Source organism: Aspergillus piperis (assembly GCF_003184755.1).
Source record: "Aspergillus piperis CBS 112811 unplaced genomic scaffold BO85scaffold_7, whole genome shotgun sequence".
In the NCBI taxonomy this organism is placed as follows: domain Eukaryota; kingdom Fungi; phylum Ascomycota; class Eurotiomycetes; order Eurotiales; family Aspergillaceae; genus Aspergillus; species Aspergillus piperis.
Window position 1 is genome coordinate 689,005 of NW_020291597.1, and position 18,517 is coordinate 707,521.

Here is an 18,517-nt window from a genome sequence, read left to right on the forward strand (position 1 = left end):
GCAGAACGACTGCCAGCCAATCCGGGTAAATTGGTAATAATCCTTCATCCGCATATGGGGCAGATAGCACAGCCTCAGCATTGTGTACATAATACTCACTAAAGCAAATCGTTCCCATTATGAGCGATTCTTAATAAAAGTTAATCTACGATCATGTACAATAAGGGACGGCTGGAACAAAGTACCTGTAGACGGCCCGTGGTTGGATAAGAGCGGGCTATCATCCGTAGTGGTCTTATTCTTGTAGGAGATGGACCCTTTTGATGATCTAGCGATTATTTTCCCACCCCAAAGTGAGGTGGTGTCCAAATGAGATTATTGCAGGGCAAAGGTCCGGTACTATGTGCCTAGGGATACTTTACATAGTGAGCTGCTTTGAGCAACGAACACGAGACGTAGACGTTGTGATACGCCCAATATCGCGCCCCATTATATTATTTTGATCCATGTTATTGATAATGAAGATGTATGATAGCTTCTATTTGTGAAACTGCCATTTCAACTGTACAAACATGGCCAGATGGGCAAGAATACCAAATAGTAGGATATAAGACAAATTTACAACACAGACTTCAACCAATCAGCTCCTATGGCTCAGTTGGTAGAGCGCATGACTAGTAATCATGAGGTCCGCGGTTCGAATCCGCGTGGGAGCATTTCTTTTTCTTTTCTTTTTTTTTTTTTTTTTTTTTTTTTTTTTTTTTTTTTTTTTTTTTTTTTTTTTTTTTTTTTTTTTTTTTTTTTTTTTTTTTTCCTTTTGCATTCCTTCAGCATTAGTCAATTGAATTATGCAATGTAACTATGCACGCTATAGGTGTAATAATACTTTCTCCTCAACTGTGAGCAGGTCTGCCACGGTGCCCTGCTCTCCACCGCAGCCATCAAACAGGGATGTTAAGTAGGTGAAGTAGGCAAATCCGATGATAATCCTGCACTTGATGCCTCGCATAATCTGCTTTTCTGTACTTCATACTAATGATGTATGAATTCTGATCGAGTCGATCCTGTCTGGTACTTACAGTTCATAGATCTACTCTCCCTCCCAAACGAAGACCATATTTTGCTCATTCTAAGTCGAGGTCATCGAAAGAGAGAGGCACATAATGAGAAGTACCAGCAAGAGGTTTAATCACAAGATACTAGCAACGACCAACACACCAACCTCTACCCTCGCCTACAGCGATGGCCGATACAAAGGCTTTTGACCCACAACCCTCATTAACTTCAGGGGCGGGGAATTTCCCTCCGCGCACTGACGCCGATGCTTTTCAGCAAGTTTCTCTGCCTCTTGCGATGCGACCTCTGCGGTATCGACCTGCTTAGATCTCAGCAAAAGGAAAGCATAAAGTGTTCTGATGATCGCAGTAAGTCTCTCCTCGACATCATAGCGCAGATCAGAAATCTTGTGTGAACCATAGCACAGTCGCTCTACACCCACGAATCCAGCTGCCCGAGTCTCTTCATATATCTTAGCTGAAGCCCGAAAGCATTTGCCCTCGGCTGTAAGTCCATAGTCAAAACAGCGATAAAGCTCACTGAGCACCGGATAGCCTTTTGTGAGGTAGGTTTCAGCGTCGATTTCTTCCCATTGGAGGTAACCTCCGCGCTCTGCAGTCATATTAGTGTCGAGCCAAGGAAAAATTTGCAATGTGCATATGCAGGGTCTTCCATACTCAATATTTTGGAGATATTTGCGATCGCAGCTTTGTAGTCAGGTTCCTCAAGAGCAGCGACTAGAAGACGAACATGTACCAAGTCATATCGTCCCCAATGTTCTTGAGGGAATGGGACAGTCAGATCTTGAACACTGAATTGGATCGTTCCTGGGTTCTCAGGAAATTGCTCGGATGAGATATCGAATCCATGGTAGTAGCGATCGACTTGAGGTGTATCCAGCGATTTCTTCAGATCTCGCAGCCAAATGCTGCGCGGTTTACAGGTTAGTTTGGTAACCTGGACCCTGCACTGAGATGAGAGACTCACCCAGTCCCAGTAGCTATATCTGCAACAGAACGGATGTCTTCGACTGGAATTGAAGGATGAATGAGGGTATTCCCGCTGGTTCGGACGAGCACGTGGTGCTGTGCATCCAGCCTAGAGTGGCATTGGAGAACTGCACGACTATCCATGAACAATTTCTATGTGTAGGACCATACCTCTCCGATTCTTTCTTATCTCTTTCGAAGCAATATTTGTCCTGAGCAGCCATTGTTGCGTTCTGTTGATGTTCTGTTTACCCACTGAAGGGACAGCGGCCTTCTACCCACCTTTTATACTACAAAAACCCCTTACATGACCTCACTCAGGATCTCGATCTTTGATTCCCTTACTGATTACCATCATCGCTTGAAATCTACCTGCAGGTGGCTATTGGTTCTTATTTGCCACCGAGGACTCTTCAGCTCCACCAAACCAGTGGAGTAGCTGCAGGAGCTGAAGAATTGTCACAACCTGCACCCCTCTCAGTCAGCCACTCTGACAAGTCCGTCATTACAAAGCGATTGGTGCGGCATTGATGACCTAAATAATTTGGCCCGAGTTTACATGTTCCGACAGCGGAGTGTGTTCACTGATCATCTCGGCTATATTTCCCTGCCCTGGCAGACAGTCACAATCGTGTCGATCTGTGCTCGTGCCCCATCAATAGCCACGTATCACGGAGATGTCCGGCTCACCATGAGTCCGGCTAAACTCTATGAACTGTCGGTCTGCCTGATGTGTAGCACACTTCAGGAGGCCCCCAGGATCTGTGACAGCATGGACCCAAAATACTGGTGTAGTATTACTATTTCTGCTCGGACAACACCTGGTGGCGCCTTCTAAGGCCCGTATTCGAGTCTAGCTGAAAAGTCTCATCGCAGAAAGTAGCATGCTGCAGCTTGGGATCACAATTATAGTCCCGCATTGATGCGCATGACTTAGATCACACCCGGCATTCGATCCAGCTGGGTTATGTGCCGCTCTCGGGTGTCGAGTTTACCCCGCTTTCCAATGGAGTTGTCGATAATTGCGCTAGAAGAGGGCCCCATACCTTTGTTGGCATCCTAGCGACTATACCTTCGAATTCCGCTAGGAGTATCCCATATTCCTGAAGGCACATAACGACATAAGTCTAGCGAACATTGGATTTTGAACCCAACATTGAAATTATCTAGTATACCCGAAAAGAGGAAATCTCAGTCTCTATATAAATAATAAAGTATAGCCTACAGTGGTAGCCTGATCTAGAGTTGATATTTGAGATAAAACCTCATATAGAGTCTTATGTAAATTGTAACTATGCGGTAGAAGGGCGACAATCAAAACTCCGGATTCCGAAGACTTCCAGCCTATGGTAGCTAAAAAGAAGCATTCAAATCAGACTGTAGAATCTTCCCGTGTAGGAGACTTCTGATCTTCATTAGGATTGGCCAGCCATTTGAAATTGTCGTATGGAGCTGAAGATTTGGTGCCACGCAGGGTGTACTATCTAAATAGCTGCTCCAGATATTCCAGAGGTTCTATTAATTGAAGTAGTCCGACTATTACTACTACTATATCCAGTGGGATTCGGCTGTCGCCTCCAACACACCTTCAACATGCCTGGAAGGGCCTTGGTAGAACGAGCGATGAAGCCTACTATGAGGCGAGATCATGATTGTAGAGAAGTCTGGCCTATATTCACTCGAGGACGCAAGTATGCTCCGGAAAATCGGAGAAGAAATTATTTGCAGCCATCTCACTCTCGTGCAGCATTTCGACGTAGCCAACTCGAGAGTACGTGTCTCGCTTAGTCTGAATTAAGGCTAGACCAAATAGTTCCCAAAAATTCCTGAACATATGGCGAGCTTCGATTGGCAGGCAGTAGATCTCGGCACACATCTCACTCTTGACGTCAAATATCACCTCGCACCGAGCTCGCGGATACCTAACTGTAGGCTTTTGACCTTCCACTCCAGGGGTTTCAAAGCTCAGTACAGACATGGCAGTCTCTTCCGGAAGAGTCATGGCGCTCGGAATGAGCATTGCAGACGCGAGAGGTCCTTTCAATGTGACAGTACCACTGGCCACTTGACCTGTCTCATCTTCTCCGCAAGGAATACATTTGGCGCTGATGACAAGCGCAAAAGACAGGGCAGTTTTCTTTTGCACAGAATGTGTGCCTGGATAGCACAACTGAACAGCACCGTCCACAGAAGCCCACGACCAGGAAGGTGCGCGGTACGAAGGAGGTCTGCGACCGGGTTCCAAGACCTTCCAAGTCAAACACCCGGGTAGATTCTGACGCCAAAGCCCAGCAAGATAATTATCTTCATCATAACCTAGATCCTTGAGGCGCCTCCGGACATCTTTTGCCAAGCCAGAAATAGCTACAAGCTTGTCTGAGGGAACTGTAAGCTGGCAAGCCGTGAAAACCATTGCGATTGCGCACCAATCTACGTAGATCTGGTCTCTGGGATCACCTATGTACCTTACCTTTGGAGCATCAAGAAGCTGTTTCCAAAGGTGGTTGTGTTGAACGGACGGCGATGATAAAGATGATTTGTCCAGAGAATCTCCATTGTCATCGTTCTTGTCGTTGCGATAACCATCGTACTCGTAAACATTGTTCGGCTGTATTTCGCAGCAGGTACATTCCCTGCATTCCCAAAAAACTTGTTTCCGACCAAAGTGCAAAACCCTTGGGCATAAAAGACGTTCTTGCAAGGTCCAGCCTCGCTTTGGCAAAGGTTCTCGATCAAATGTTACTTTCCAAGCCCAACCCTTTTCTGAGCGAAACCTGAATGCCTTGGGATCACTCGAATTATCGACACGTATGTTGACGACGCTAGGGACAACTTGTGCAGAATCTCGGGAGAAAAAGCAGCCATCAGCATCGTTGCTTGATCCCAGGGCAGAAATCCCTAGAAATGCATTCTTGTATATTTGCCCCATAGCTGCGGATTCGCTTCGCCAGTCCTCAGGCGAATCTTGGACTATACAGAGACGGTTAATCCATATGTACCGAAATCTCAACCGTTCAATGATAGTGAAAGCGTGCTTGAATGTTTTGGGAAGGACAGAGAGTGGCTGATATTCTTTCAATTTGCGAAATGTGTCCTCCAACAAGATCAAGTCGGGGTTGGATGGCGTTGAGCCCCAGCAGTGGCTTAGTGTTATGTAGCGCTCTCCGGGCTGGACATGTTGCCTTTCAACAAGACGGAACATTTTATCAAATCTGTCTGTTTGCAGTTCTAAAAGCCGGCTTGGGATAAAGTTTAGTTCATGTTGATCATCGCAAGCCGAATGTCCTTGAAGACATCGATTAAGCCACCGCTCAATTAACACCCACGTTGTCTGGTCATCAGTGGATGCCCCTATTTCAAAGCTCAAATTCTCATCAAAACCTTTAAAGCTTGTACCAAGACAATTGTCAGAGGTCAGCCTGATTGGGTAATATATTCCATGGAACAAATAAGCCTTCATGTCTGGCACATACCTTCATGCGGAATCATATCACAGGTGCTGGAGATATTACCATAGTACACCGTCATTTCCACGCAACGAGGCTTCAACAATATCTTGAATACGGAAAAATACTCAACACCCTCCAATTGTGGGTTAAGGGTTTCCCGGTCCAGGTTCTCCATATCTTGCAATGGCGCGAATTTGCAGCATACGACACAGCCTTGCTCGATAGATGCCACAAAGGATTCCCTGGTGAGGTGATGCCCAAACACCCATCTTTCCGGCTCCCACTGGCTACCTCGGCCTTGAGTAGGGTCAGTATCAGAAAGGAACGGACGGCCAACATATACGTTGCAGGGCATACCATTGCCATATTCTTTGTCGCTGTCGTCTATCTTCAGCCGCCTTGTTCTTGCGGGGTCCCAAATACCCTCTAGCCCTTCTTTGCAGATCTTGCACAGCATGACTTAAGAACTTCGTTGCTTCTCCACAGACAGCGGTATGTCGATGAAAGTACTTACTCTCACGGTGGTCGGTCGCGGCTTCCCCTCATCGGGCATCCGTGCGGGCTTACCGAATCGGGAAAAGTTGCATGCAGCATGACCATAGTGGGTGGAACCTACTTAGTAGTGACTGCTCTTGATCTAACGCTTCCTACGCCCACTAAGACAGAGTACTAGTCATTCAATCAGAGGGAGCTCGAGGCACGACTGTATAGGAATCCTCGATAATTTCGGACATAGACATTGGGGCTTTCAGAGGAGTTGGCCAAATCGATGTCTTCTATTTGCTATTCCATGTGAGAAGGACATTCTTAGTAGGAGTTACTTGAATATGGAAAGATATAGTGCAGGTACAGCGATGAATCTAGTTCCTAATTTGTCAGGCAAATCTCCGCTATGCTCGGGTATAAGAATAGTTTAACTCCGTTCCTCGGTTCCTGCCGGCCGCAAAGATTCGCTTACGCTCTTGTCGAACAAATCAGGTTTGACTTGTTTGTTTAGTCGAGATGATCGTCAACTATGTCCACAAATGAATATATTGACGCTGTTTCATTTTGTACGCGATGCTCAGACCCGAGCACCTTCATGGTGCATGGACGTGTGGGCCAGTGTCATCCGGTTACATAAAGCCCGGACTTAAGCAAGTTAGCCTTTCTTACCTCCGCTGGGATAGACCCCTAGATGACATGACATCAATCAGTACCTTGCAGGAGTAGCGGAGGACAGCGAGTATATAACCATCCATGAGTATACCTTCTAAAATTGCTGTAAGTTTCTCTCAACCTCAGTGAATTCCCTCCATCACATCAATTGCCTTGCACCTACATCAACTTCTCAACATGGCCTCCCTCGAGCAAGCAGCACAAACTTCTCCCCTCTTCCGCCACCGCCAATTGGCCCCAGCAGCAGCTGTCCGCGTATCTCCATTATGCCTTGGAGCCATGACATTTGGCAACCGCCAAGAGTCCCGCTACGGAGATTGTACTCGTGAAGACGCCTTCGCCATCCTCGACCACTTCTACAGCCAAGGAGGTAATTTCATCGACACCGCCAGCGGCTACCAGGAAGGCCAATCAGAGGTCTTAGTCGGCGAATGGATGGCAGAGCGCAAGAATCGCGACGAGATTGTGCTCGCAACCAAATACACAACTGCCTACATGACACACCACAAAGAAGCCATCCAGTCCAACTACGGCGGTAACAACGCCAAGTCCATGAAAGTCAGCGTAGAGCAATCTCTACGCAAACTCCAGACTTCTTACATTGACCTACTCTACGTCCACTGGTGGGACTTCACCACCTCAATCCCGGAGCTCATGCACGCGCTAAACGACCTCGTCGTGGCGGGGAAAGTCATTTATCTCGGTATCTCGGATACCCCCGCCTGGGTGGTGACCAAAGCGAATCAGTATGCCCGGGATCACGGACTACGTCCGTTTGCTGTGTACCAGGGGATGTGGAGCGCAGCAATGCGTGACTTCGAAAGGGATATCATTCCCATGGCCAGGGAAGAGGGGATGGCGTTGTGCCCTTATGGTGTGTTGAACCAGGGTCGGTTCCAGACTAGAGAGGGCTTCGAGGAGCGGGAGAAGCATAACCCCGGTCGCAAGTTCATTCCCACCTCCGAGCATGATAAGAAGGTTTCTGCTGCTCTTGAGGACGTTAGCAATGCTAAGGGCGTGGAGCTGCTCGATGTGGCTTTGGCCTATGTGATGCAGAAGTCTGTCTATGTGTTCCCGATTGTGGGTTGCAGGAAGATCGATCATATCAAGGGTAGCATTGCGAGCTTGAGCGTGACTCTTACAGATGAGGAGATGGCGAAGGTTGACAGCGCTTACCCCTTTGACTTTGGATTCCCTCACACTTTCCTGAGTGGCTCGATGTTTGATCATTCTACTCCAAGAATGGCTGAGAAGCCAGGTGATGTCTGGCTGACCAAGGTGATGGGCAAGTTCGACTGGGTCGAGCAGACCAAGCCGATCAGACCGGCTCCTTGAACAATGCTAATCCAACTTAAGCATGATGTTAGTATATCAATTTGAGGATGGACGCATATAATGAAATACCATATCCATTCTCTTGTCACAGTGCTACTTGATTTAGATTTGAATACATGTGCTCCATATTTTGTCAAGGGAACTTCGAATACATCCCCATATATAGGAAAGAAGTAGAAAAAGTGCTGATTCAAAGTACAAAGAAGTCTATGTAGAATAAATCAACAGCAAACCAAAGATTCCGTGCTAGGCCAACAGCTCCAGTCACTTCTATTGTGAATAGTACTGGCAATAGGGTTGATTGGCCGGATTTTGTTTCATCTGGTACATGTGATAGCGATGATCATACCAATAGTTGGGTGCAGAGGGTTGGGGCGAATGGTAGACTGGTGCCGTACCCATTGCAGGATAAGCCTGGGTCCGAGGCCCCCGTCTTGCTTGAGAAAAGCAGCAAGTGGTCATAGTCCAGGAAATCATAGAACACAAAGACAAAGACACACTGAACCATATAACAGTAAATGCACGAGTGCCCCACGTGCCAGATATGTTCTGTGATTTCAGCTCAGTGGCAAGTATACCCTTTAACAGAACGAAATTGACTGTTGTGAGCGCAGCAGCTGCCAATAGGAAAATAAATGCGGCACCGGAGACAAGGCTGATGACAAAACGGTTGAATGCCATGTTCATGACGATAAGAGCTGCGAGCAGTTGGACGGCTGTTAGAAGAATGGCCAGGATGTATGTAATTTGCATCCAGGTCGAGGTTGTTTTATATTCACGCAGTGAGTGTCGAAGAGCTGACGAAAGATTGGTCTCCTTTCCCTCTTCGCTTATAACTTCCAGCACATTGAAGTACGAGCTAGCTCTCGGAGACAGGCAATTCATTGTCGTGTTGTTGTTATCATTTCCACAGTAACCCATTATGCCGACCAGGTAAGTCTGGTTTGATTGGCTCTCATCCCATGTTGTACCCAATGCATTCGACGTGGAAAGATTTCGGCTATTTTGGATATCGATCTTGATGCGACAAATTTATTAGACTTGATGACCGAAACTGCAATTACCCTCGAGCCTTACTTGGAAAAAGTTGAGTCTTTCAAGTTCATGACTTCCCATCTTTGTACATGCCAGACCGATCACAAGAAGACACAGTAGTGTCCCGATATTCAGCAAACACGAAGTAGTCACAAATAGAACTCGGTAAAGATTCGCCATGGCTAATGAATCCGGTAATGGTGATGCTGTCTGCAAAGAGCGTTTGGTTATCCTCTGAGATGTCCTCATAGCGATGAGCCATGGTTTATAAGCTGGTGGAAACCGACTGATCGAAGAAAAGTCCCTCAACATGCTTGGTAGCGAGAGACGAAATATCGATAGCCCCCTACTCTTGAAAATTCTGCATATCGTAATCGTGAAGAGGTTGAACGCTTGATTAGAGACGTGACTGGATTAATTAAATTAACCTAACTCAGGGCAGATAATAGGTTAATAGTCAAGCTAAACTTAAACCTGCCGAGTGGGTCAGACCCTGTTATAATTGGGTGAGAAACCGAGATACGGATGCGAACTTCCTATTCGGGATAAGCCTCAGAACTTTCAGCGGCACCAAGCTTTTCACGTTCCGGTTCTTGGTAGGGATCCTCGCGACTCCACCCTCCTATACCAGTATGTCCGAGGACTCTCCGTGTCGGGCTACATGGGAAACGGAACTTTTCAGGCACCACATGCTCCGGAAAGAATTAGCGGACCCGGACGCCCTCTGCTAAGAGGCCTGGGCCACAAATAGTGTTCAAAAAGTCAGCTTTCATGGGAGCCAGGCCATTGTACAATTGGCCAAGACGCACTATTACATTACAAAATCAGAGGCAGGCCACTAGTTTTGCAACCTCTTCAAACAGAACCCCACCTATATCCTGGCCCAGGGAAAGGGATTGATTGACTGTAGTCCAAGTAGGCATTGCAATGACAAAACGAGCTAATCAGCTCCTCTCTAGACGGTAAGCCCGCCCCCTATTCCCGAGTATATAAGGCACAGGCGTCCCGCTCGATGTCCGATTCCCATAACAAAGTCTAGAAATCCGAAGACATTTCATCTACACAATGGCAGACGCAGAGAAGGTTTACCGACCTCACCCCAGAGACCTACCGACCTATGATCAAGCCACCTCAGAGGAGCTTCGCAGGATCACCCAGAACACTAACTGGAACTATTCTCTCTTTGACTGCTGTTCGCCAGGCACATTATGTCAGTAATGCCTTCCCAATGCTCTTCCCCATCGCAATCCCTAACTAATCCGATGTCTAGGCTTGACCAGCTGCTGCCTCCCATGCCTTGCCTTCGGCAAAACGCAATCACGACTTCGTGACCCCACACTGCAGAGCTACGACTCGATCAACGGTGATGTTAGTTCTCGACACACTTTCTATCCCTCTGGAAACTAACGCTGTCCAGTGTGTGATCTGGTCCTTCCTCAGCCTTGGTCTTTCACAGTGGATCTATCAGACTATCAGAAGAGGCGAACTGCGCAACAAGTATGGAATTGAGGGATCCTGCTGCGGCGATTGCTGTGTGAGCATGTGCTGTGGCTGCTGCGCACTCATTCAAGAAGAAAAGGAGGCTGAAATACGTACCAGGCCTCAGGTTACAGGGTACCAAATGGAGCCTCAGATGGCGTATCCTCATTAAGCCGGCCGTGGTTACGGGAAATTCTTATATTTGTATTTATAGTACTATACCTAATTATTGTATTGAGTTTTGTTTTGTATTGGTGGCCTCGAATATACACACACATGTATGGTTATTTTATGAACGTTCTTCCGGAGATCGAGAAGATAGTACTTCATGTACTGTAGCGTGACTACTCAAGCTGAGGTGGTCGTTGCAGAACTTCAGCAGACACCTAGTCCAATACTTCTAGCATAAAGTCCCGGAATACAAGGGCAATATACCGGATAAACGACCAGGATATCTGAAAGTATTATCGAGAGCCAGATAAAGGTTTGTCTAAGGCGCCACCGTTTGATCTTAGTGCTGACGGTGGCTTGAAAGGCTCGAGGATCGTCAGGGGTACGGCGATTGAGGTAAAAGTTATTGTAAGCCGGTTTCATTTGTGGGACTCAGCCTGATTCTTCAAACCACATGTACTACTTTGTAGCCTTCTAGGACTTCAATACTGTATGACCGTTAGCTTGTCCCTTGTGCACGCAGATTTGAATATATCCCTTTTTCTGGGTCCTTTTTCTCAGAATTTGTCACGGGACCAAATTTGTAAGTTCTTTTCTGCACAGCATATTAGTATTGCTCGAAAGGTTAGTACTGTTCAGGACACAATACCCTGAGTGGTGGTTCTCTGCTGGCCAGGGCCCAGTATAAAGTCTATTACTGATTTGAAGTTCGGATATAAGATATTTTGAATACTCAGTCTTATTGGGTAGCAAAATGGGGTTCCACGCTTGCCACTTCAGAGCATCAATGGTAAGGAAACCGAACATCTCAATATGCACCTTATCGTGATATTGTATGTACTATTCTGAAGTAGGTTTCGCCGAGAGAGGACCCACAGGACGCTCATGGGTGGAGAAAAGTCAAAATGCGAAAACGAACTTCCCGAACGGGTTTTAGAGCCCTTTTGTCTCCACATCCCATATTCGTCAAATGGAGTGCCTATTCGGGATCATTTAGCCACTTCAGGGCAATTCCTGTTCGCGTTTAGTCTTACTGTGTTATTTAACCAAGAAATTTATAACACTCAGATGAACCCCATAACATGGTCTAAAAATCAACACCAACAATAAGATCCTACTCCCATCTTTGTTGGATGGGGTCGTTGATGGGATTATTTCGAACATGACGGCCCCTCATTATAGCCCATATTCATCTGTCAATCAGAAGTTTCAGTGTGCTGAACTTAATAACCGCACTATTGCGCTCAGCCATGGCGCGGCTGCTATTGCCGATGCCGCTTGGTCTGGTCCCCGGGGAAGAAATGGTGATTGCTCTGACCTGGGGTAAATTCCGCTCGGTTACCAGCGGCTTTGGCTCAGTGCCCGGAATGAATAGCACTGGATCGGATGAGTGGTCTAACCTCTTCATTGCAAAGAATGCTAGTCTCGATACCGCGGGACTAAGTCATGATGAGTATCTGAGCCTCTTCAAGCTCGCTGTGCAGGAGTACAGTGACTTCATGAATTCGGCGGACCCCGATTCGATGGAATTCCGCAAGGTAGGAGGAGCTCATTGTATATCATGAAATGGTAGGTCTACGTTATCGTCACGTCTTCGTTCTATAATCGCCGAACTGACTTATTCTTCTGGTACGATTCAGACCGATCCACATTCCGACTCGAGGCACGGAAATATACTATGACAATGTGAAGGCGATGTTCCCTGACGTTCAACATTTCGATCGCTTCTTCGAGTCTCCCGGTCTGGAGCACCGTTCAGGAGAAAAGGGAGGACAGCCCACAACTGTCTTTCATGCCTTGAGAAGCTGGGTCGGAAATGGCACTGCACCTGACACCCTACCTGTGGAGTTCTCTGGGGGTAACGGCACCACATACATCAGGAATCTGTGCCCTTATCCAGCTCAAGCGAAGTATATTGGGGGTGATGTCTCATCTGCCAATAGCTATCGATGCGAGTAACCGTATTGTGTAACGACTTCTCAGCTACGTACTTGTACTCTTGCTAGTTTTATAAGCATTATAGCTGCTTCAACAATCTATCTGAATGTAACACGCTACATACACTTCTGTCTATATCTCAAACCAAATAACTGCTGATAAACCTAGCGATCTCCCATGCTCTCAATTTCCTTCTGCTTCGCTTCTTCTTCTTCAAACTCCCTTCGCATGATTCTCTGTTCCTCCTCCCACTCTCTCGTCTTCTCAATATTTCTCAACTGCTCCAGAAAGCTTGTCCAGAATCTGGGCTTCACCTTCCTCTCCAACCACTCCATGTCTTCTGGATGGTCGCGCATATGGTCCAACTCTCGGACGGGAATCCTCCGCGCACTCCTTAACATTCGCCGCACTATATCCCGAACGGGCGGTTTTTCTGAAGGCTCATATGGTGCTGGTGTAAATGGCACACTTTTAAGCTCAGCTTGTACGTCCTCGAATTGAAGGATCTGGGGCTTGTCGATGCTATATTCAATCATCAACAAAGGCCACTGCATTGCAGTTCAGTACTGAGGGTGGGGCATACAATTTACTTCCGTCCCATTCATAGCACACAATCGGTACTTTGGAGTCATCACCGCCTGGGGCAGTTCCGTAGTCTATCAGAAAGAAACACATTCGGTGGCTGTATCCGAATTCATCACCGTAGGTGTACCATCGGTGCACGTGACCGTCGAAGTCGCATTTCCAAGTATGTTGGCAGATGGCGTCAAGCATGGTGAAGAGCTTGTCATCGTATATGTTCTTTTCACCAGCTTCGTTGGTAGAGGGTACCAGGTGGGTTAGAGTTTGGACGAGAACACGGATCGGGGAGGGGGACAGAGTGGGTGGAGGGGTAGGGTTGCGATTCGGCAAGGGGTCGAGTGACATCGTTTGTGTAATTCTTCATAAAACTGATGAATATCAAAAGAATGATAAGGCAGAATCAAGTGGGAGAAACAAAAAAAAGGAAGGGCGGAGGGACAGAAATTCGTGGGATGTGATGGTGGATGGATGGACAGAACCCAGCGCTTAGTGGAGGCGGGACACTAACACTTTAGTTCCTGACTAGACGCCCGTGCAGCGCCACGCGGAAATCTGTGTCCGGGTTGATGATGTGCAGCTTCACGTCTCGTTTTGATCCACCTTATTTCTCCTCAGATAGTGCCTTTGGAGTCACAGGACGGGCAATCTTAAGCGTAGCATCAGAGTTTACGACAATAAGTGTTTTGGTTGGTAGTTTTGGAGACCTGTTTACTCACACTGCCACTGTTGCTGGCCCACCATTATGCACTGAAGCTCAGCTCTGGGCTTTATTTTCGCTTGTTACTGCTTTATACGGACTCAAATACTGCCAAGAAACCTATCTCTCGAAGAAAGCCAGTTAGAAGTGCTTCCTCTTCACAATCAAATCAGTATTGGTTTTTTTAAGCTGCAACACATGAAAAGCTTACACTATAGTTAATAGAATCGGCAAATCGTGAATTATTGTCTGGCATTTCCCGGTAGGGATTATGATCACCGTATTGTGCAGGCCAGTACCGTGTCACAGAGCTTGCTGAAGGATCGTTGGGCTAAATGGCACATCAATATCAGTTCTGCAATCCTCATTCACTGAGTGGGTGGGACCCACCACAACAAAGCAGACTTCCCAGATGTTACCTTCCCTCCTAATTCTAGACATCTCCATGACACTTCCATCACGCTATACAATCCCGGCTATCATAAGATTCTCTTGGCCGATGCAGAATGTCATCGACCGGCAGTTGTGCGAATTGCGGGAATGAGGCGAAGTGGAGGTGCTCGGGGTGCATAGGCGCACCAGAATACACTCCCGGCGATGCCTTGCCAGTCTTTTACTGCGGGTTGTCCTGTCAAGAGGCGCACCAACCCGTCCACAAAGATCACTGCAAGACCATGCGTCGTCGAAAGAAACTTCTGCGGACGGCAGTCATCGCCAAGGCTGCATTTCTGGGGTACAGAGAACTTCATTTCGACGTTGACGTTACCAACATTGAGCGGCGCGACCACAATCTGTATCTTTCCACCAACTCGATGATCTTGGATAGAAATTCCTTGGCTCTGGGTCGTCCTTTCCCAGAAAATTTGACCACGGACCCCAAGCATCAAGAGGCAGTCCTCACCTGGCTTCAAGGAATTACTGCCTGTCCCTTGTCGTGCCGCTTGGTGACGAAGCTTTTGGCAGGTACGATTATTCCCACTTCCCCAACACTCTTTGTGCATGTTGGGTGACCTGAGGCTGACATCAATAGGCGTACCGTGCGATATTTCCATGATGGGGGTCAACGTTGGAAAGAGAAGCTTGAATATTCAAATCGTTCCCCGCTCTGACTCCGTTGACATTACTGGCCCGGATACTGCTGGTATACCACACCACATCTTGAAGGTCAGAGTCCGGCAGCCGGGCACTGATGAGACCTGGATTATGGACCTTACTGGCGCTCAGTATGGTATCCAGGCTGCCCTCACCCCATATTCGAAGTATATGGCAGATCAGGAGTGTTCGATTGTGGGCAATCCAGAGCCATACAATATGACTGAGACCTGGGATCTGGATGTCGCGTCAGCCAAATTAGAGGAGGTATTTAGAGAAGTTTTGAGCTCTGTGCGTCAGCCACGTCTGCGTTTTGCTGCTTTCGTCGATACAGTTGACGAAGAGATTTTGAAGGGTTCACCTGAAGAGTTCGTTCATAAGTTGGCACAGTTCCGAGTAGCACTGAAGCAGTACATGTTGAACGAACCCCAGAATCCTTGAAGGTTGTCTTCTAATGTTCGTATCATATGGCATGAATCTGAAGAGGGAAACTACTTGGGATGTATCCACACAAATTATGTCGAAAGATTAGTTCATTAATCTGTTGAAACTAATGGAGAAGATGGAGTCACTCATAACTAAGCATAAAATATTGGGCCTTACGTTTCTTACTCCCTAGTTCCACTGCATGCGGCGGTCTATTGGTCGGTACGTAAGTGAGGATACCTGGGACAGTGGTTGCATATTTTTCTCATCGAATTGATTCCATTCCCGACAGACGATGTGCTTGAGAAGATGTGCTTGCAAGTTGATGCCTAGTTGCGAAACAAGGAATAGTCCATCATGCCCTACAAAACCCCAGATAGCATAATCCAATTGAATCCTCCATCTGAAACGGCCATATCCCACATACATGTCAATTTCCCATCTTTCAAAGTTGCAAAAGGCCGCTGAGAACCACAGTCAAAACAAGATAGGATTTTAAGCTGGGCATTGAGCTCGACATAGATCCAGACGCCTTCCCTGAACCACAAACAACGAACTCCAGATGGTGACCCATAGTAAGACAGTCCATCAGAGTTGACTGAGTTTCCTTGGTGGCATTGCAGTAAGCGGCACAGTTATTCTCGCCGAAGTAGCTGTACTGATTGCTTTTGCAGCACATCACTAAATAACCGTAAGGATTTTGTGTCCGATCGAGTCCTTGTTGCCAGATGGTGGTGGCGCAGTAATACGGATAAGGCAGGGTAGGTATTCCATTGTCGCCGGCGCATCGCTCCTGCGCCAGGGTACCGTTTGTGATGTTCATGGTTGCTTGCGGGGTACCTCCGGACTTTGTTCTGCTGGCTTGTATCAGAAGAAAGACCTTGAACATACTCTAGGGACAAATACTTACTATAGGGGTGTAAATCCGTCTGTATGGGTAGGGAAAGCAGAGGCATGTACCAAAAAGTAGAATGGAGCGGGTAACAAGGATCGAGTGTCGAGCAACGTTGGGGAAGGGGTGACGTTTATAGCTTTTCCTGGAGATATTCTTAGGCTCAAATTCACGCGACAAATTTTCACTGACTGACTTCTAAACACAATATTGGCTCTCTGATTCACATCAAGCCTATTCTGAAAACATGTTTCATGATTCACCTGTTCGATTTAAGGCTCATGTTACTTCAAGACAAGTCAGCGTGATATACTGTAGCCTTGAACAACTTCAGAAGGCTAAAGGCAACAGGGTTGAATCCTTTAGGCTGTATTACTTATTTCAAAGATTATTAGGCCAATATATCCGCCCTACAGGGTTACATTTCTGGGCTGGGCTACGGCCTTACGGAAGTAACCGAAGTCACTTGTGAACTTCAAATGGTCCATGTGGTAAGTGGGTCGAAGGATGGCGGCCTTTAGGCTTTGCCCAACTTTGAGACCCTGCAGTGCGGGGAAGCTGGCTGGGGCAGAAGCCTATCGTCTTGGCAAACTACCCCTTTCCAATCCTATGTGCACTAATGCATATGGAAAGGGTGGGAAGACTGCCTTCCCTCTCCAAGTCCACCTGAGATATAGTCACCTATGAGACCTTTTGGGTATGCATCCAGTCACTAAACAATCGAATCTGTTCTTGTAATGACTACTAAGAAAGTGCTCATCTATAAGCTGTGTTTACATTTCATATGGCTTGTCGGAAGAGATAGATGAAGTTCTGAGACAGAAAGTTTCAGTAGACGAGATAGTCATATGACTGTGGTCTAAGTGACAAGGCTCTCTGGTAGGCCGCACGGTCAGTTGAGTCATTTATTTCTTCTTGGTATTTTCACTAATGCATGGAAAACAGGCCAATGCAACCACAACGCAACGACTACATGAACGACGATGTAATGCTATATTCAATACCAGCCCTGTTGTCAGCGGTGACCGACGCTCCTATTTCGTAACACTAAAAGGCTTTAACAGAGTAGTCTGTGGAGCACATAATATAAGACTTGCTACAATGGCAGGCCTAACTCAAGACTCTCAACAATTAAGGCTTTCCTCCCCCGCGTGAGACCATGATGAAAATACTAAAAATTTCTTTGACTCTTTTCCCGGCACTTATGGCGGCTGCCCTGGCGGCGCCATCACCTTACACTCAGGAACATAAATACGCTCGAGTCACAGTGCAGCAACAAAAGATCACCTCCGAGAAGCAAATTTTGGTGAAGGATAGCTCTACTGGAGACATACTTGGTTCCGCCTGCTCAAATGCTCTGACCACCGGGGCGTTTTCCGACTTCGGTATCGTCGTAGATGTTGGACCTAACGGCGACGGCAATATTACTGCCGGGCCTTCCACATTTGTTGTTCACGAGGATCCCCAGTACTCCGGTGGTATCACTTGTTACAGAATGTACAATGATTATGAGTCGTTTGTGGTATGCGACGGCGTTCCTTTGCCCACCACTGTTCCATTGGAACCTATAAAAGGGAACGACATATCCCCTTGTTTCAGTGACACAGTAGACATGACTTCACAGCGAGCAGCGCAGACCATCCACGTTGTGGATACTTTTCCAGTGTCTGGCTCTCAAGCAAACACCACAAGTGCTGTGTATATAAGCAATTTGGAGCAGCGGCAAACTGGCACGTGCAGTCAGTGGTCACCTGCTACAAGGAAAGTTGGAGACGGCGATCCCCATCAGAACTATTGGCGGAAACAGTTGAGCGTGAGTCAATAACGCACTTTCTTTTGGTCTGACAAGAGAGACTGATGTACGACGAATAGGAGAACCTGGATTGCGGGAGCGCAGACCATTGCACTGTTGGCGCGTCCCAATCAAAGTCGTTTACAATCGGATGGACGGCGACTGCAGATGCATCACAATGGATCTCAGGCGGCTTTGCAGTGCAGGCGAGCTGGACAACTGGGCTTGACTATCAATGCACTGCTAGCTCCCATCAGACAGTCTGTATCTGGTACAACACCGCTCATACTGCGTATACTGCTCAAAACGGACTTTACAACGTTTGCACGGGATTCAACCCTAACAACGGTGCCGGCTTCGTCATGTTCTCGCCAAACCAGAACAACAAGGGTGGCGGGTATTACTGCGTTATTGGCACATGTCGCAACCAGGGGCAAAATTACTGGGACAAAAGTGGTCCTGCAGGTGGACCTTGATTGATGTGAT

At 47.1% G+C, this 18,517-nt stretch overlaps 10 protein-coding genes and 1 non-coding gene across 11 annotated transcripts; 6 read left to right on the plus strand and 5 right to left on the minus strand.

The window, feature by feature from the left end:
- The first annotated feature begins 583 nt into the window (after positions 1-583).
- On the plus strand, positions 584-656 carry BO85DRAFT_t131. Its single transcript has one exon. It is a non-coding gene; the product is annotated as a tRNA-Thr (tRNA).
- A 97-nt stretch (positions 657-753) lies between these two features.
- BO85DRAFT_477175 (putative LaeA-like methyltransferase) lies at positions 754-2,209 on the minus strand (the record flags this gene model as incomplete). The annotated part of the gene is made up of 4 exons (XM_025662823.1): positions 754-1,608; positions 1,674-1,924; positions 1,984-2,094; positions 2,157-2,209. 4 exons carry the CDS (start codon positions 2,207-2,209, stop codon positions 1,175-1,177), a joined length of 849 nt encoding a protein of 282 aa, XP_025516424.1. The 3' UTR covers positions 754-1,174.
- Positions 2,210-3,530: 1,321 nt separating this feature from the next.
- Positions 3,531-5,033, minus strand: BO85DRAFT_448537 (heterokaryon incompatibility protein). Its single transcript, XM_025659959.1, has one exon. It carries the CDS (start codon positions 4,912-4,914, stop codon positions 3,661-3,663), a length of 1,254 nt encoding a protein of 417 aa, XP_025516425.1. The 5' UTR covers positions 4,915-5,033; the 3' UTR covers positions 3,531-3,660.
- A 1,696-nt stretch (positions 5,034-6,729) lies between these two features.
- On the plus strand, positions 6,730-7,993 carry BO85DRAFT_512680 (aldo/keto reductase). The gene has a single exon (XM_025664671.1). It carries the CDS (start codon positions 6,770-6,772, stop codon positions 7,925-7,927), a length of 1,158 nt encoding a protein of 385 aa, XP_025516426.1. The 5' UTR covers positions 6,730-6,769; the 3' UTR covers positions 7,928-7,993.
- A 172-nt stretch (positions 7,994-8,165) lies between these two features.
- BO85DRAFT_512682 (SUR7/PalI family protein) lies at positions 8,166-9,142 on the minus strand (the record flags this gene model as incomplete). The annotated part of the gene is made up of 2 exons (XM_025664672.1): positions 8,166-8,944; positions 9,005-9,142. 2 exons carry the CDS (start codon positions 9,140-9,142, stop codon positions 8,198-8,200), a joined length of 885 nt encoding a protein of 294 aa, XP_025516427.1. The 3' UTR covers positions 8,166-8,197.
- Positions 9,143-9,613: 471 nt separating this feature from the next.
- BO85DRAFT_276065 (PLAC8 family protein) lies at positions 9,614-10,629 on the plus strand. Its single transcript, XM_025655145.1, has 4 exons — positions 9,614-9,924; positions 10,002-10,172; positions 10,233-10,330; positions 10,380-10,629. Exons 2-4 carry the CDS (start codon positions 10,028-10,030, stop codon positions 10,611-10,613), a joined length of 477 nt encoding a protein of 158 aa, XP_025516428.1. The 5' UTR covers positions 9,614-9,924; positions 10,002-10,027; the 3' UTR covers positions 10,614-10,629.
- Positions 10,630-11,862: 1,233 nt separating this feature from the next.
- BO85DRAFT_487231 (tannase-domain-containing protein) lies at positions 11,863-12,571 on the plus strand (the record flags this gene model as incomplete). The annotated part of the gene is made up of 2 exons (XM_025663439.1): positions 11,863-12,150; positions 12,305-12,571. The coding sequence occupies 2 exons, from the start codon at positions 11,863-11,865 to the stop codon at positions 12,569-12,571; spliced, it is 555 nt and encodes a 184-aa protein (XP_025516429.1).
- A 47-nt stretch (positions 12,572-12,618) lies between these two features.
- Positions 12,619-13,591, minus strand: BO85DRAFT_448538 (uncharacterized protein). Its single transcript, XM_025659960.1, has 2 exons — positions 13,134-13,591; positions 12,619-13,072 (listed from the first exon to the last, which is right to left on the minus strand). Exons 1-2 carry the CDS (start codon positions 13,475-13,477, stop codon positions 12,715-12,717), a joined length of 702 nt encoding a protein of 233 aa, XP_025516430.1. The 5' UTR covers positions 13,478-13,591; the 3' UTR covers positions 12,619-12,714.
- A 744-nt stretch (positions 13,592-14,335) lies between these two features.
- BO85DRAFT_437676 (zinc finger MYND domain-containing protein) lies at positions 14,336-15,362 on the plus strand (the record flags this gene model as incomplete). Its single annotated transcript, XM_025658632.1, has 2 exons — positions 14,336-14,792; positions 14,860-15,362. 2 exons carry the CDS (start codon positions 14,336-14,338, stop codon positions 15,360-15,362), a joined length of 960 nt encoding a protein of 319 aa, XP_025516431.1.
- Positions 15,363-15,647: 285 nt separating this feature from the next.
- On the minus strand, positions 15,648-16,275 carry BO85DRAFT_519374 (uncharacterized protein). The gene is made up of 2 exons (XM_025665045.1): positions 16,258-16,275; positions 15,648-16,201 (listed from the first exon to the last, which is right to left on the minus strand). Exon 2 carries the CDS (start codon positions 16,168-16,170, stop codon positions 15,793-15,795), a length of 378 nt encoding a protein of 125 aa, XP_025516432.1. The 5' UTR covers positions 16,171-16,201; positions 16,258-16,275; the 3' UTR covers positions 15,648-15,792.
- Positions 16,276-17,443: 1,168 nt separating this feature from the next.
- On the plus strand, positions 17,444-18,507 carry BO85DRAFT_519375 (uncharacterized protein; the record flags this gene model as incomplete). The annotated part of the gene is made up of 2 exons (XM_025665046.1): positions 17,444-18,052; positions 18,112-18,507. The coding sequence occupies 2 exons, from the start codon at positions 17,444-17,446 to the stop codon at positions 18,505-18,507; spliced, it is 1,005 nt and encodes a 334-aa protein (XP_025516433.1).
- Between the last annotated feature and the right edge of the window lie 10 nt (positions 18,508-18,517).